This window comes from Kogia breviceps, chromosome 17, assembly GCF_026419965.1.
Source record: "Kogia breviceps isolate mKogBre1 chromosome 17, mKogBre1 haplotype 1, whole genome shotgun sequence".
NCBI lineage: Eukaryota > Metazoa > Chordata > Mammalia > Artiodactyla > Physeteridae > Kogia > Kogia breviceps.
The window spans coordinates 63,118,849-63,136,260 of NC_081326.1; the positions used below are offsets into that span (position 1 = coordinate 63,118,849).

At 44.3% G+C, this 17,412-nt stretch overlaps 1 protein-coding gene across 5 annotated transcripts in view; it reads left to right on the forward strand.

Moving 5' to 3' along the window:
* The window catches only part of FER1L6 (fer-1 like family member 6), a 185,094-nt gene that overhangs the window by 144,646 nt on the left and 23,036 nt on the right, over positions 1-17,412 (forward strand). For all 5 annotated transcript variants that reach the window (XM_067017461.1, XM_067017462.1, XM_067017464.1 and 2 more), the window contains 8 exons: positions 524-741; positions 2,707-2,829; positions 4,063-4,102; positions 5,303-5,415; positions 6,438-6,569; positions 8,223-8,348; positions 11,759-11,886; positions 15,990-16,160. In XM_067017461.1, the coding sequence (XP_066873562.1) occupies positions 524-741; positions 2,707-2,829; positions 4,063-4,102; positions 5,303-5,415; positions 6,438-6,569; positions 8,223-8,348; positions 11,759-11,886; positions 15,990-16,160 (1,051 nt within the window). The remainder of the gene's footprint in view (positions 1-523; positions 742-2,706; positions 2,830-4,062; positions 4,103-5,302; positions 5,416-6,437; positions 6,570-8,222; positions 8,349-11,758; positions 11,887-15,989; positions 16,161-17,412) is intronic.

The following is a 17,412-nucleotide window of genomic DNA, read 5'->3' on the forward strand; positions in this document are numbered from 1 at the left end:
ACATCATGAGCTCTTTTATCTCCCAATGACATGGGTACTTTTACTCTCATTTTATAAATATGGAAAGTGAGGTTCAGAGATGTTAGGAACTTGTCATATTTGAATCCAGATCTGTCTGATTCCCAGTATGAGGTCCCTGAAAAATGATCACCCTGTATTGTAGCCCAGTTGCCTGACCCAATGTACTTTCTTTTTTTAAGAAAATATTTATTTATTTATTTATTTTTGGCTGCCTTGGGTCTTTGTTGCTGCGTGCCGGCTTTCTCTAGTTGCGGTGAGCGGGGGCTACTCTTCTTTGCGGTGAGCGGGCTTCTCATTGCGGTGGCTTCTCTTGTGGCAGAACACAGGCTGTAGGTGCGCGGGCTTCAGTAGTTGTGGCGCACTGTCTTAGTTGCTCCGCGGCATGTGGGATCTTCCCGGACTAGAGCTCGAACCCGTGTCCCCTGCATTGGCAGGCGGATTCTTAACCACTGCGCCACCAGGGAAGCCCTGACCCAATGTACTTTCATTTTGGCTATTTCAGATTCATTAATTTCCACTGAGCCTTCTGAGACCCCCAGCTCTGCTCAGGAGCTCCCAACAGATCAAATCTTTGTGGATATTGGGCCGCCTCCCACAGTGGTACCCGACTTGGCCCAGGTTCAGGCAGCCAGCCTGGTTGAGATCCCTGACCCATCCCCTATGCTGGAGACGGAACACAAACCTGCAGCCCAGGAGCCACCAAAAGACGGAAAAGCTAAGGTCGGAATGTCATCCCTCTTCATATTTACAAGGCACATCAGAGTTTGCTCAGAGGTTTTAGATACTAATCCTCCCACCTACCAGCTGTGTGACCATGACAAGCAACTTCACATTTCTGAGCATTAGTTTCTTCATCTGTAAAATGGGGACACCGATAACCACTTCACAGCACTGTCATAGAATCAGATAAGTCAGTGTATGTGAAATTAGAGTGCTAGTCAAATGTGACAGCAGTATTTAATTGAACAGAAACTCTGAATTCATTAGCTTGGAAAAACAATGGTTTCCTCGTCAAGGCTTATTCCACAAATATTTTGAACCTACTTTGTACAACATCACGTGGGACCAAAAAGATGCATCTTCTGGTCTAAATAAAAGTGAGGCTTATCCTCAGTTAGCTGAGATTCTGGGAGGGGAGATGGATAAGTACACAAGACCATAAAATGGGGACATGAGTAATCTTTTAAGTCATAGTTTTAAGTGCCAAATCCTGGTGTATCTAGCAACGGACTTAAAGAAGAAAGCAGGTTTAAGGAAGTCCTAAGAGATGACTTGCCCAGCAAATTGTAAAAGCTGAAATAAAAGGCACAGTAAGGTAGATGAATGGCTATTTTCTCAGGCTCTTCCCATCTCATCCAGGCTCAGCGTGACTCTCTGACAGCCCACGGGGTTCTCTCCATCCCACCAGCATTGTACCTGCCACTTTATGTTGCAAATTTCAGTTTAAGTGTTTGTTGCCACCATAAAACTGTGGGTTTCGCCAGGTCAAAGATGATTTTTATTTTTATTTTTATTTTATTTATTTATTTATTTATTTTTGTGGTAGCAGGCCTCACTGTTGTGGCCTCTCCTGTTGCGGAGCACAGGCTCCGGATGCGCAGGCTCAGCGGCCATGGCTCACGGGCCCAGCCGCTCCGCGGCACGTGGGATCTTCCCGGACCGGGGCATGAACCCGTGTCCCCTGCATCGGCAGGCGGATTCTCGACCACTGCGCCACCAGGGAAGCCCCAAAGATGATTTTTAAAAATATCTCTGTATCCCCTGCACTTGATAGAGTGGCTGGCACAGCGTAGATACCCGAGAGATGTCTGAGAGCAAATGGATGATAAGTACACGATCAATTTGGCATGACACGACTTTCTCCCGAAATGCTTCCCTTCTGCCACGTATGCATCACACTGCTTCTCCTATCCCCCCATCACTTATGTTGTAGGTGTCCTTCTTTGCACCTGTTCAAATCAGAAGTGATGGGCTTCCCTGGTGGCTCAGCGGTTGAGAGTCCGCCTGCCGATGCAGGGGACGCGGGTTCATGCCCCGGTCTGGGAAGGTCCCACACGCCGCGGAGCGGCTGGGCCCGTGAGCCGTGGCCGCTGCGCCTGCGCGTCCGGCGCCTGCGCGTCCGGAGCCTGTGCTCCGCAGCGGGAGAGGCCACAACAGTGAGAGGCCCGCGTACCGCAAAAAAAAAAAAAAAAAAAAAAAAATCAGAAGTGATGCTAAAGGGGGATTGTCTACCTTATGTCACTTAATCCTCATGACGGTGAAGTGAGCAGGTATTATTGTTCCTAGTTGAGGAAACTGAGCATCATAACATTTCTATTTTTGTTTATATTGCGTTTAGAAACTAAATCCTTTTCTACTATATCACATTGTATCATGTAGCCTGCTTGTCTCCTCCACTGAATTCGAAGCTTCCCCAAAGGAGGGATGATGTCTACCCCCTACATCCCCCATGTCAACCACAAAATCTCATATCTGCTTGATAAATGTCAAATAAACTCATTAATGGGTGACAGATTATTAAACTTTTATTTATTTAAGAGGGACAGAGAGCTGCAATAACAAAACCTGCTGACACCTCCATCCACTTCCCCAAGGGTACCTACATGTCCTCTTCCTTAGTAAACCACTTAGCCACCAGCATGCAGATCCTTGACACCTAACAATCCATCCTTCATCCCTTGCCAGGATGCCAGGAAACCTTCTCAGAGGTCTACTAAAAGGAGAAAGAGGACCACAGCGGATGAATCTGCTGAAAACGTCATTGACTGGTGGTCGAAATATTATGCCTCCCTGAAGAAAGCACAGAAGGTAGATTCTCTCCTGGCTGTGACAGTCAAGGCTTCGATAAGAGCACAGCACCATTTCCCACCCTCCCCCACCCCAAATCCTGCATTGTCCCCTCTTTTAAATTCCACTATTGGTAGGCCCTACTTGGGTGTGGTTCTGTTAACTGCTGAAGGGTTCAAAGCCTGAAAGGACCAAGGGTCCAGAACTGCCAAATCCTTACTGTGTGGCTGGAGCTGGTCCTAGGACACAGGCTCTGCTGTAAATGCTGGCAGGATGTGCAGTCTATCATGGCATCCAGGGAATGTGCCCACCTCAGGGAGGTCTAGCCAAGAGAAATGGGGCTCTGGACAGGTGGGCATCAGTGAAGGGGGCTTCAGGTTCACCTGGAGATTCCAGGTCAAAGGGCTCCAGGTCTCCAGCAGATTTCTAAGTTCATATGGGAAATTATCAAAGTAAAGGCAGAGGTCTTGGCCTTAGCAAATGGGAATAATCATCAGGGCCTCATGCACATGCAATAAGAAAGGGATTGAGTTATAAAGCCAGAGAACCAGTGGGGAGTGGGTCTGGAGACTCAGGCAAAAGCTCAGTGGCTGAATCTGGTAAGACTTCTCATCCTTGAGTAAAAATGGAAAGGAAAGTTATTCAGATGTTATCGTCATATTTTATTGAATAGGAACTCTTCTGATTCTTTATTTGGAGAGACCATAATTTCTTCATCTAGGACTATCGATGAATATTGACATATAGTTAAATAAACAAACTAAATGTTAATCCCTGCTTCCAAACACCCTGGTTTTACTACAGTGGACACTACCACTTCTGGTGAGTGTTCAGCCCTTTCCTCTTTCTCTGCTAACCTCCCCAGTCCCAGGACAAACCCAACAACCCAACATGCCAGCCCATAAAACTCATAGTTGCAGATTGAGGTGATGCTCCAGGGATGTGGAAGAACAGTGGGGAGAGGGGTTGCTTTCCCAGCAGCTGAGAGGAGGCTGCACATAGAGGACGAGGACGTCTACAGTTTGGTGGCACTGGTTTTGGAGGTGTGGGCACCTCTTCTTTAGGGCAGGGCATCTCCCTGCACTTAAGTCCTAGGTCTTTACAGTGAGGCTTCATCTGGGGGCTACTGAGGACTGTTTGCATATTCTTTTAAAATGCAGAGGGCTGAGATAATTGAATTAGAACTGTTAGCAGTCAGGGTTAATAAATGAGACAAGACAGTGTCCATCATCTCGTCTCCCTCTTTTCTCAAAGGAAAAGGAGAGCAATTCCAAGGAGCAAAAAGGCAACACAGGTAAGTGGCTGCTCTGGGGACATTTGAACATGCATTAAGGCCATGTGAGTGAGAAAATGATAAAATGGGAGCCATGGGAGCAACACTGGAGCCCAAAGCCCTCATTTCCCTCATGAGGAAATAATCCCAGGAAGATGACAACACTTTAAAGAGGTCACGTAGCTGATTTGAGCTGGATGGAGACCAGACCCCAGGTCTCCTGAGTTCAGTTGAGTGCTGAAATCGACCCTTTGGCTCAAGTCCCTACGTTGACAGTCTTAATGCAGAAACAGCAGAGTAAAAATAGGAGCAAGCTGAGATGGCAGGCCAAAACCAGCATGATAAACTTTAATACAGGTGACCTGGATCTAGCTTCCAAAATTCAGTTGACAAGGTTTGGGTAGATCTGGTTTGGCAGAAGCTCAAATGAAGAGCCCTGGGATTTGAAATGACCGCAAACTTGATGTAAGCCAACGGTAAGTCTTGGCCCCAAAACAACAGTAACACCAAGTTCTGTTTCAGGTGGCACAAAAAGTGAGAAAACCAGAGCCAAGCTCAGTTCCTCAGGCCACTCCTATTAGCATATTTAATTCTAAGACCAGCCCCATGACATAAGCAATAGTATCTTGATTTGCAGATAGTAAAACAGAAGTACAAAGAGGTTGAGTAACCTGCCCAGGTTTATACAGCTAGAAAATAGTGGAGCTTGGGTGATTTTTCTCCAGCATCTGCTCCTAAAAAATTACTGAATAATCTAAGTACATTTGTGACATTGTGTTAGACCCTTAGCATATTTGAGCCTGAGGTTGTTGAACTAGATGATTCTCAAGTTGCTAAACAGATCTGAGAGGGAATGTATCTAAAGCTTTGGTGTCACTCCACCCTGGGTCTGTTCTTTGCTAGCTGGGTGACTGGGCAAATTACTTAACCCTCTCCGTGCCTAGCTTAATGAATTCTTACATATGGCGGGGAAGGCCAACACATTGCCAGCCCCAGGGCATCCACTGACATTGCACTGCTACATAAGTGGTACCTCCTCTGCTCCTTCAGTGCACGGTCTGCAGGGCTATGTGCAGAAATCCTACAGTGAAATGTTACTCTTTCTTTCTTAAAAGAAGGGTCATGACACATGCCAGAGCAAAGGGAAAGAGGGAGCTTGACTTTGTTTCTTCTCATCTCAACAGCATAAGAAGTCTAACCATTTTCACTAAATATCCACAGAGGCAAAACCGGACGAGGTAGTGGTAAATATAGATGGCCCGAAGAAGAAGAAAGACAAAATACTCAAGAAGAAACTCAAAGAAAAAGAAATCCCCAACCTGGCTGTCTTGCAGGTGTGTGGACCCAGCCATCTTGGCCATGGTTAGGGTGGGAAACTCAGAAGGTGGGCGTTCTTTTAGTGCTTCACTCAACTGCAGAATACCTTTGTCTGAGTAACTTACTTTGTTATAATCACTGATGCAGAGTAACAAACTAACAAGCATGCAAGCCAAGACAGTGGAGCTTTTGCTATTTTTCTATTTTCTACATCCTCCTATTGAGAAGGGGCGTAACTTAACTTGGGGTTAGCCTGGATGCAACAGGGTAATTTACAGTGTGTGAGTTCCCCTGGGTTCACCTCTTGGGGCTTGACATCATCATGCAGATATGTACAGACTCGAAATAGCAGGAGTTTTAACTCTTACAAAAATCAGCTGCGTCAGACCAGTCCTAACATTAGCCAGAGGCTATTAGCTAGAGGCATATTGATGGATATGAAAATTGGCATTATGAAAATTATGTACCTAGATAATGAATTTAGATAAGTAATTTTGATGGGAAATTTGAATAAGTGATTTAATTATATCACTCAATCAAAAACTCAATTCAGTTTTCCATTTCTAAAATATATATCTAATTTTCTGCTTGGAAAATTCATCTCTGCATGCATTATAATAAAAACAAATATTCCATCACTTTATATGTGTTACGAATGAAATGCTCAATGAATATTTTTTAATTTGAATGTCCTCAAGATATTGTAGTCTGTATCCAACAATCAATGACATCAATTAGCTATAAAAAGCTTTGTCACATTTATACTTATATATTATATTTAAAATATTGTTGGCTTAGCTATACCTCTTGGAATTTCAAAGTTTATCAAAAACGTTTTAAAAATTTCAGAGTGGGACTTAGTTCTAGGAATGCCAAGTCAATCACATTCCTTATTTTGCTGAAGATAAATTAACAGCGCCTCTTAGATTTTTCCAAGGGGCATATACGAAGGCTGGTTTTGGAGAATCTTGGCAGTTTTCATGAAATCAATCCTGGGCTTTCCTTCCTCTGAGCACACTCTTCTCCCTTTTTCCTAAAGATATACGATGGGGATCTGGAGAGTGAATTCAACAATTTTGAAGACTGGGTGAAAACCTTTGAGCTGCTCAGAGGCAAGTCTACGGAAGATGACCATGGCCTTGACAGAGACCGAGTCATAGGAAAGTTTAAGGCAGGTTCCAAGGTTAACCCTTTTATCTGGCTCTCCTGCCCATAAACGTCGGATATGACTCAATTCTGTTGGACTGTGGTGTGTGATGTCTAAAATCCTTAATCTCTATGCAGGCCCCTCCCTCTCTAGAAGCCCACAAGACCTAGCCCCGGTCTTTCAAGGTATTTGATTTGTGGCCAGTAAAGTGGATTGGAGCTCAGTCTGGGGAATATGAGGAACCAGAGTCGCTGCCTAAAGGGATCATTTAATTTTACTCTGCTTTTCCCACCCCCTGACCTACCAAACATATGATTTACACAAGCCTATCAGCTGAATGATTAAATTAATCAAACAACACAAACCCTTCATCTGGCAGACTTACGGTGTCAGCACCACAAAGCAGTAGCTGACACTTACTATGAACCTACTGCATGCCTGGGCCCTTTATATGAAGGTGATGTGTTGGAAATCGCATGGGCATTGCAGCTTGCCAGTCTGGGTTTAAATCCTCATTTAGGATTTAAATCCTAACTAGCTTGTGATCTTGAGCAGTACTTGACCTCCCTGAGCCTCGGTTGCAGCATCTGAAAATAGAAATACTGAAGCCAAGATTGAATGAGATAATGGGAGAAAACACTAGCTCGGCACCCGGCATGTGAAAGGCACTCAGGATTCCATCTGATGCCCCTATTCGATTCTCACGTAACAGCCCCGTGAGGAGGGTGGCACTGTACCAACACTGATTCACTGATGTACCATGAAGAAGCACAGATGCAGGAGGGTTATGTGAATGGCCTGAGGACGTCCAGGGGACACGAGTAGCACCACCCCAGGTCCTGCTGGGTCCCAGGCTGTGCTCCTTTTCCCAGCACTATGCCCTAGACATTTTGAGGGTTTTTTTTAATTTTAAAAAACCCTCTTGGGCTTCCCTGGTGGTGCAGTGGTTGAGAGTCCGCCTGCCGATGCAGGGGACATGGGTTCGTGCCCCGGTCCGGGAAGATCCCACGTGCCACGGAGCGGCTGGGCCCGTGAGCCATGGCCGCTGAGCCTGCGTGTCCGGAGCCCTTGCTCCGCAACGGGAGAGGCCACAACAGTGAGAGGCCCACGTACCGCAAAAACAAACAAAACAACAACAAACAACAACAACAACAACAACAAAGCCCTATTTTGAATAGCTAAGATTCACAGAAAGTTGCAAAGATGGTAGACAGAGGTCTAGTGGACCCTTCACCCAGTTTCCTCCATTGTTTACATCTTATGTAAGTATCAAAACCAGGATATCCACATTGATAGAGTGTGTATATAGTTTTACGTAATTTTTATCACATATGTAGCTTTGTGTAACCACTACTACAAACAAGATACAGAGCTATTCCATCACCACAAAGATCTCCATCATGCTACCCGTTTATAATTATGCCCTGCTTGTGACCATCTCTACCCTCTGGCAATCACTGACTTATCCTCTATCTTTATAATTTTGTAATTGCAAGAAAGTCATATAAATGGAATCCTCCAGTATGAGACTTTTGAGAATGGCTCTTTTCACTTATATAACATCCCTGAGATCCATCCAATTTGTTGCGTGTATCAATAATTTATTCCTCTACGTGGTTGGTTTTCAGCGGGGCATATGACTGTCTTGTTTCAATGAGTAGTGCTTTGTGGTTCCAGGGCTCCTTCTGCATCTACAAAAGCCCCGAGGATTCCAGCATCAAGGACAGCAAGCAGCTGAGAATCCAGCAAGGAATTCCATCCAACCACCCCATCAAAGTCCTGATCAGGGTGTACATTGTTGCGGTGAGGCATCCTTGTTTACTCTGAGGGGTTGTCTTAATCTCCTAGAGCTGCCATAACAAAATACCATAGACTGGGTGACATAAACAACAGATACTCATTTTCTCCAGTTCTGGAGGCTGAAAGTCCATGATCAAGGTACCATCAGAGTTGGTTTCTGGTAAGACCTTTTTTCCTGGCTTATAGATGGCCACCTTCTTGCTGTGTCCTCAAATGGCGTTTCGTGTGTGTGTGTGTGTGTGTGTGTGTGTGTGTGTGTTTGTGTGTGTGTGTGTGTGTGTGTGTGTGTGTGTGTGTGTGAGAGAGAGAGAGAGAGAGAGAGAGAGAGAGAGAAGAGATCTGTTGTCTCTTTTCTCTTCTTGTAAGGCCACCAGTTCTATTGGATTAGGACCCCACCCTTATGACCTCATTTAACCTTAATTAGCTCCCTAAAGGCCCTGTCTCCAAATTCAGTCACATTAGGTGTTAGGGCTTTGACATAGGAATTTTGAGAAAACACAATTCAGTCCATAACAGAGGGTATGAAGTTTGGTTGGTAACATGGACCTTTGCTGGCCTTTCACTGAGCGAAAATATTTCCCAGGCTGAGAGGACTGCTCTGTGTAGCTTTATTTGCTCTCTGTGGTTGCCTGCTAGCTGGGCAGGAAACCAAGTAGCACTGAAGCAGGAAGCTCACAGGCAAGACAGAGGGAAGAACCAGGGCAGAGCACGGCAGCTGCCACTGTACAATCCTCCCCCACCTCCGGGGCTACGCCTCTGTTCTGCTGCAGTCAGAAATTTCATTTCCAGTGTATTTCCAAGAAAAATATTATCTGCCCTAGGCTTCCTCCTTTCTGATAATGACAGCACTAAACTCTAATTGTGAAACTTTTGACCTGATTGCCAGGAAGCTTGGGGCCAAATTTGGTGCTCAATCAAAGCAACTGTGTGCTAGACGATTATGGTTCATGTATTTGTTTTCTTCTCCTGACCTTGGAGTTGATTTTCATAATCTTACTTGATTGTAGTCATCTTATTTTATATTAACTCTTTGCTTAAAATGCCTAAAATCTTTTTTAGAAACCGAAATGAAACATAAAACAAAGATGAATTATTCTTTAACGCCAGGGGACAACTAAACATCCCCTTTCCATCATGCAGTTCTCATGTTTCCTTTGTTATTGGCAGCAACGTCATCATGGCCATGACGACCATGTACCAGGCATGTTCTAATCACTAAGGATATCGTGACGGAAAAAGACACAGCGCCTGCCCTCGAGGAAGTCATAATCTAGTGGGAAAGATGAGAAGTAACTTGTAAAGTTATCCAATAGAAGATGAAGGATCCAATAAAGGATACTTGTAGTACTATCCTTTATTCAGTCATTCAACAAATATTGGGAAGACCCTATCCTAAGTCCTGGAGTTAATGTAATGAACAAGACAGACACTACAATAACTTGTAAAGCATTATTGGCAATGCCAAGAGTCTATATTAAACACCCACCCACAGGATAGTTTAGACTAATCTTTTCAAAATTTTGTTCAGGAAATCACTCATGTCTTGGGAGAGATAATTAATATGGATTCCTCTGGAAATAGACCATGTATTCAAACAAATTCTAGAAATGGTGCATATAGTAATTCGTTTCCCTTCTCCTACACCTGAGATTCACAAAGCTCATTAGCATATTCAAGGGTCTGAGAATTCCAGAAGCAAAGGTACCCTCTAGGCAAAGACCAAGAATGCAGATCAGGTTCCTGCTCAGGAAACAGTGTGGAGGAAGGGGAACTGGGGCTGGAACTTGAGGACCAGCAGGTCTTTAACAAATGAAGAGTCAGAGGGTGGCAGCCCTGGGTTGTAGGGAGTAGGATAAATTATGGACAATGTTTTTCATTGACATTTATAGTAATGGTGATTATGTGTGGGTTGCTCTCTTACACTAAGGTTTAATTAACTAAATAATAAGTTAATTAAAAAATCTCTTAATTTAATAAAACACCGAAGAAGTAGAAAGTAATACTACTTAAATTTTGCGTGGAGAAAAATCAAATGCCACCACCTCTGCAATTCCATCCCCAGAAACTTACCCTTCTTATGTATATATACTATTCTTATGCAAACACATCTCTATCTATTTATACCTGTCTACAACTACAGCCAGGTATTTATTGAACGGAGTCCAGCTTCATGTATTACATGTTGATCTTCTATTTTCTTTCTCTACTTAGTAACGTACCTTAGACATTTCTCTAGATCAGTACATATAGGTCTTTCTCATTCCTATTAGTAGCCGCCTAGTGTTTTCTTGAATTAATGTAGTATCCTTTATTCATTCATTCAACAAATATTGGGAAGACCCTATCCTAAGTCCTGGAGTTAATGTAACGAACAAGACAGGCAGTACCCTTGCTCTCATGGAGATTATATAACTAATTGGGGCTGGTGTGGGCATTAGGAGGGTATGAAAATAAGCAACAGACAGATAAATAAGCAAGATGAATATCAGAGATAACTGCTAAATAAAGAATTAAAACTGGGGGATGTAATCAACTATACTTCAGTAAAAAAAAACAAAAAATTGAGCAATGTGGTGACGAGAGTATAGGGGGAAGGGACAATTTTGGATGGAAACCAGGATCTTGACCACTAGACCATGGGGCCAGCAGGGGAGGGACGATTTTGGATGGAGTTTCTCCCTAAGTAATTGACATATAGGTTGTTCACAATTTTTAGCTATTAAACAATGTTCTAATGAACAACCTTGAAAATATAGCTTTGTGTGCTTATACCCTTCTGTCTGTAGGACAGAGTCCTAAAAATGAGATTGTTTCCTATCCAGCTCCCATCTCTTCAGTTTCTCCATCTTCTCCACGTCCTTCCTCACCAGCTCCTTACCCTGGTCCTCCCTGACGGAAACAGATCGTTACTCAGCTGACCAATGCTAAATGCAAGACTGACGGGGTCATGGGTTCAGAGTCCACTACTTCTGGGAGGAGGCTTTAGGTCTACCCCATAATTTTACATATTAATCTCAAGAGAGATGACATGTTTTGCCCAAGATCACATGACTACCTAGAACTGGAACTCAAATTCATGCCTCCTGCTTCCTGGTCCAGAAGATTCCTCATTACTCTGTGCCAAGGGCTGCTTTCCACTGGGGAGACAACTCCAGAGAAAGTAGAACTTGGGCAAAGCTGATAACTCTTCTTTTAACAGCAGAGTAGAGAGGCTAAAACAGTGGTTCTTCACTTTAGCTGCACACTAGAATCATCTAGGGAGCTTCTAAAGATCCCCAAGTCCAGGGCCAATTTAATCAGAATATCTGGGACTAGACCTCAGGCATCAGTATTTTTTAAAACTCCCAGGCGATCCCGGTAGCAGCCAGTGTTGAGAACCACTGGACCAAGGGGATTTTTTTTCTCTTCTCCAGGCATTTAATCTTAGTCCGGCTGATCCAGATGGCAAATCAGATCCCTACATTGTGGTCAAGCTTGGCAAAACTGAAATCAAAGACCGGGACAAATACATCCCTAAACAACTGAACCCAATATTTGGAAGGTCAGTGGCCATCTGGGTCTCATTGCATTGTCCTCTCTGCATTTTGTTCTTATGGTGCTTCTGTAGGGTGTTTGGTGTGGATACGTGTGTGGGTCTGAGTAAACAGTGCAGGAGATTAAATGCCCACTCCTGCCTGGGATAACAGCCAATCAAGCCTCTCTTCCTGGAGAAGGGCTGGATTCTTTCCTTGGTCCCTTCAGCAGCTTGGTTCTGCATGGTCTTGAGGCCCATGGTTTTCCAATAATGATTTTCCCCCTGGTTTTCCCATAATGATTTTCCCAGATCTTAAATTTAAGATACCACTTAACAGTCATCAGATTCAGCCTCCTGCCTTGGAGAGAATTCCTTTTTACAAACAAGATAACCAAGGCCCAGAGAGGTTTAGAAACTTGTTCAAGTTCACACAGCTCATAAGTAGAAGAGAAGGGGCCAGATGTTTGGTCTTTTGTCTTCTACCAAAGAGATTTTTCCATCATATTATCTGGCAGTCCATTTGAGGTGACCCCTGCAGTCAAAAAGTGGAACTGCACCCCCCCGCCTGTGTTTTGTTTTTCCTGCAAAGTGTTTACAATGCATCGCACTTGTGTTACGTTTAGGTGAACCAGGCATTCTCCAGTTCACAGCAACCCTACCACCCCATTTGTCTTCTAATTTATGTTCCCTGCTTGGGTTTGTGGTCTTGACTGCCAATAACTCTGGAGTCAAGCAGACCTGGGTTTCACTCTGCCACATACGGGCTGAGTAACTTTATGCAGACAGCTTAACCTCTCTGGTCCTAGTTTTTCTCATCTGTAAAGCAATAGCAGTGATACTTGACTGTCAGACGCCTTTAGAAGATTAAATATGACAAGCACCTAGCACGTTGTCTATGATAGTGCATAGTCGATACTCAAAACTCATTAGCTTCCTTCTGCTGCCCCTTGAAAATCATTTTAGCAATGCTTTTCACTTTAACATCTTAAGTGTATTTAATGCCTTTTTTTCCCAGAGTAACAAAGAGCATGGGATGAAATCTTTATCCACCTCATTTAAATTCATTTACACATTTGTGATCCCTTTGGACCCTCTGACATTTGATCAGCACCAGCCTCTTACATTTTATTGCTCCCAAGGAATTATGGCAATAAACAATCTTGCCTGTTCAGATGAAAGAGAATGATTAAAAAGACAGCTGGGGAAACTTACCCTTGCTTCCCTGATCCCCGAGATGACCTTTATCATTACCTGCTGTTTACCAGCACTTCATTTTGTCAAGTGCTTTGCAGTCACGTTTTATGAGCTGCTCTCAGCACAGTGCCATGAATTAGACTAGTTTTATAACCTCCGTTTATGGCTGTGGTAAACAAAAGAAGAGGATGATGGAATAGTCCCTCCTGCCTCTGGCATTTCAGAGCCTCCTCCAGAAGCCCTCCAGGTGTGGATGCTTTGTTGGATGTATATTTAATCGTTACTCAGGGACAAACATTGTTGGCTCAATCTGTGCTCCAGCAGGGAGAGTGGAGGGCTCTCAGCCCCGACCTGGGGCCTGGGGAACTCCTCTTTGAGACCGCCCCATAGGAGGATGTCACAGGCTCCACCCCTGATGCCCCGGCCCCCGGTCTGCTTTACTTTTCTTCATCACCTGTGACATGAATTGCTGTGTTTATGTGTTTATGGCCGTCTCCCATCTCCCTGCTAGAATGTAAGCTCCATCCGTGTAGGAACTTGGTCTAGTCTGTTCAATGCTGCATCCCCATCACCTAGGACAAGGGTGTGGCACAGAGCAGATGCTCTTTAAATATTTGTAGAATGAGCAAATGAACAAACAGATTGACAAACAACCCTTCAGTCAGTTTTCAGTGGGATTTCATGGGACCCCATCATCCTGAGGGGCTACACGTCTCAAGAGTTGGTCGTTCCTCATTTTCTTAATAACCACAGTGCCCGGCACATAATGGATACCTCATAAATGTCAAATGAACAAGGGAATCAATAAAAGAATGAATGAATGGGCAAAGAAACAGCGAGACATCTTTGCTCTGAAGATTTCAGTACTGAATGTTTCTACAAGGCTCAGTTTTCACCCATTTCAGGATGCATTCTCTTTTCTCACACCAATGCTGTTTCTAGTGATCCTATCTCACTGACACACACACGTTGGTATAAGCTTAGTTTATCCCCGAACGACTGGAAGTCTAATCATGGTGAGCTGTTTTTGGTAGTTTTTTGTGTTTTTTTTTTGCGGTACGCGGGCCTCTCACTGCTGTGGCCTCTCCCGTTGAGGAGCACAGGCTCCGGACGCGCAGGCTCAGCGGCCATGGCTCACGGGCCCAGCCGCTCCATGGCACGTGGGATCCTCACGGATCGGGGCACGAACCCGTGTCCCCTGCATCGGCAGGCGGACTCTCAACCACTGCGCCACCAGGGAAGCCCTGGTAGTTTTTCGAAAGACAGCGCTAATGAAAATTCAGGAGAGGTGAACCTGTGAGCACATAGCACACAACTCTGAGAGATGGACCAGAACAGCTGAGCCCTCTGTCCTCTGTCATGGTTGCCAGGGGCAGTTAAGCACTTAATAAATCCTTCCTTGGTGGCAGCAGCTTGGTGATGGCCAAGCTCAGAGGAGGCTGGGGGCTTTCTTGTGAGATGCCTCTAGAATATCAGTTACAGTTTCAAATCCAAATATGAGAGCCCCAGAGGGGCAATACTAAGTCTTCAGGTGGAAGAAATGAATTTCTTTTTTGCATAGCCGTATCCCGGGCCTGCAAGAGCTGCCAGCATCAGTCAGTCACAGGCACTGGAGCTGTCCAGCATCTCTGCTTTTTTCTCTCTGGGGAGGGCTAATTGGCTCCAGGTTGTGCTGTGATTGCTGTCCCTACCAACCTGGAGAGTGAGAGTCAGGGCTAAGGGCACCTGACCATGACGGCAGCAGCCCAGACAGGCCTGAGGACAGGCAGGGAAATAATGGGTCCTCTCTTCTCCCCTCCTCTCCACATCCTCTCTGTCCCTTGTTCCCAGACCAGCCTCCCCACCTTGTCCCAGGGCAGACAGAGGCAGGAACAAATGGAGAAACACTGGTGTATCCTTGATTTTGTTTCCAAGAACACATTTCCCTAAAATGCAGGCTTTCACTGCCAATTTAATTCTTAATTATCTTCTCTAACGCTCAGTAGCACGGATAATGCATTGTCACAGGAAATCCGACAGCATTGCTATTCCTTTCAACGCTGCATTGGGGTGAGACTGTGGAAAGAGAACGGTACCAGGAGTTAGGAAACTGGTACTTATTCCAGTTTGACCTGATTTATGATCCTGGGCAAGTCCCTTGTGTTCTGTGGATTTCAGTTTCCTTATCTGTAAAATGAAGCGATTGGATATGGTGATTTCTGAGATCCCTTACAGTTCAAGGAAACATTTATTGTGTCCACTCTCTGCAGGTGAAGTGCAGCCTCCAGTAATGTGGAGATGAAGAGGGCAGGTCTCTGTTCTCAAGGGGCTCAGAAAAATCTCGTAGAGACAGCATTCCAGTCCTGCAAGTCTATGTTCTAATGATTTTCCCATTGTCAATAGGATTTTCATTTCAAATAAACCCAGCTGGCATTCCCTGATGAAGCAACAATGGAGGAGAAAGGGAATGGTAAATTATTGGGTACCAGGTTGAATGCCTGGAAGTAAAATCTGTGTTTATACAAACACTGTCACATTTAACCACTCTGCTATATTATAAAGAAGACATATTTATCCCCATTTACACATAAAGAGGCTGAGGGATGAAATAACTTTCTCAATGTATTACAGCCAGGAAGTGGCTGATTAGAAATCAGTCCTGTTTGAGACCAAAATCTAAGACTTTCCTCTGCCTCTTGCTGTCACCCTAGTTGAAGACCGCAAGGCTTGGCCCACAGAAGAGGAGATGATTGACTACTGGAAACCTGACAAAAGAGTTGGAAATTGGTTGCATCTCAATGAAAAGTTAAACCACATAAACATCCATTAAGTCGTAACTGGGCTGCTGAGTGTTTAGTGAGTTCATATAGACTGTAGGTGGGCTAAAAGTGAAGCAGGGAAAAGTTCTCTGTAGCACCAGATGCTGTTGATTCCTAAAACCTCTGCTTGGATGGCAGGTCATTTGAGATCCAGGCCACATTCCCAAAGGAGTCCTTGCTCTCTGTGCTGATCTATGACCATGACATGATCGGGATGGATGACCTCATTGGTGAGACGAGGATTGACCTGGAGAACCGCTTCTACAGCAAACACCGAGCCACCTGTGGCTTGCAGAATCAATATGAGATGTAAGTTATTCCTCCCATGGAGACATTGTTGGTGTTCTGAGGCTGCAGCCCATGCGCTGGGAAGGCCAGCCAAGGCCCAGATTTAATATCTCAGATGAGCTCCATGTCAGCAGGGCTGGTTTGGGGAAACTGCTCACTGCACTTGAGGGTACTTGGGGCTGGGGAGGCAAAACTGATTTAGAACCCAGGGCAGGTCCTTCGAGAGTCAAGAGCTGAATTGTATTTGTTCATTCGATCAGCTGGGCCTGGTGGACAGAGTTCCCAGTGGGGAATGATGCTAGAAGAATGACTAATATAATACAAATGCCAATATCCTAGTTAATTACAACAAACACTCATGAGTGCTTTCAATATACCATGCACTTTACATGGAGTATCTCATTCAATTCTCTCAAAACCCATTAAGGTGTTATCCCCATCTTACACATGTGGGAAAAGTGGGTCCTACTCTCACTCTTTACAAAGAGTTTTGAATTCTGATTAATTTTAAAATATAAATTATCAGCTTTATTTTAAAATTTTTACTTTTATTAAGGCTTTTAAAATAACATTTATTTCTTAAAAGCTAACATGTGCATAAAAGGAAACCAAAAAACACAAGAAGCAAAAATCAAGTCATCCATCATCACAAGCAGTTTACCGTTTGATGTGTCCTTCTAGGTCTTGTTTTTGTATCTACACGACTAAGCATCCATTTTTATGTAATTAAGATCATACAGTTACGTATCATGCTTTTTCACACACCATGAATATTTACCATTTCAAAGTCCCAAAGCTATGAGTATTTTAATAACCAAGAACACACTACACCAACTCAATCTGGAAGGAAAAAATGTAATCCTGCCTTTCTTGGTGACAAAAATTTCATAAAAGACAAAAATAGCAGCAGGCCTCTAAATAAAGATATTGGCTGAGTTACGATCAAAATACTACATTCCCTTAATGTTCAATTAAAAATGAGACATAGGGCTTCCCTGGTGGCACAGTGGTTGGGAGTCCGCCTGCCGATGCAGGAGATGCGGGTTCGTGCCCCGGTCCGGGAGGATCCCACGTGCCGCGGAGCGGCTGGGCCCGTGAGCCATGGCCGCTGCGCCTGCGCGTCCGGAGCCTGTGCTCCGCAGCGGGAGAGGCCACAACAGTGAGAGGCCCGCGTACCGCAAAAAAAAAAAAAAAAAAAAAAAAAAAGTGACATAGAGCAACAGAGACCAGCTTTATTTTTTAAAGTATGATATATTTAATATCTTAAGAAAAA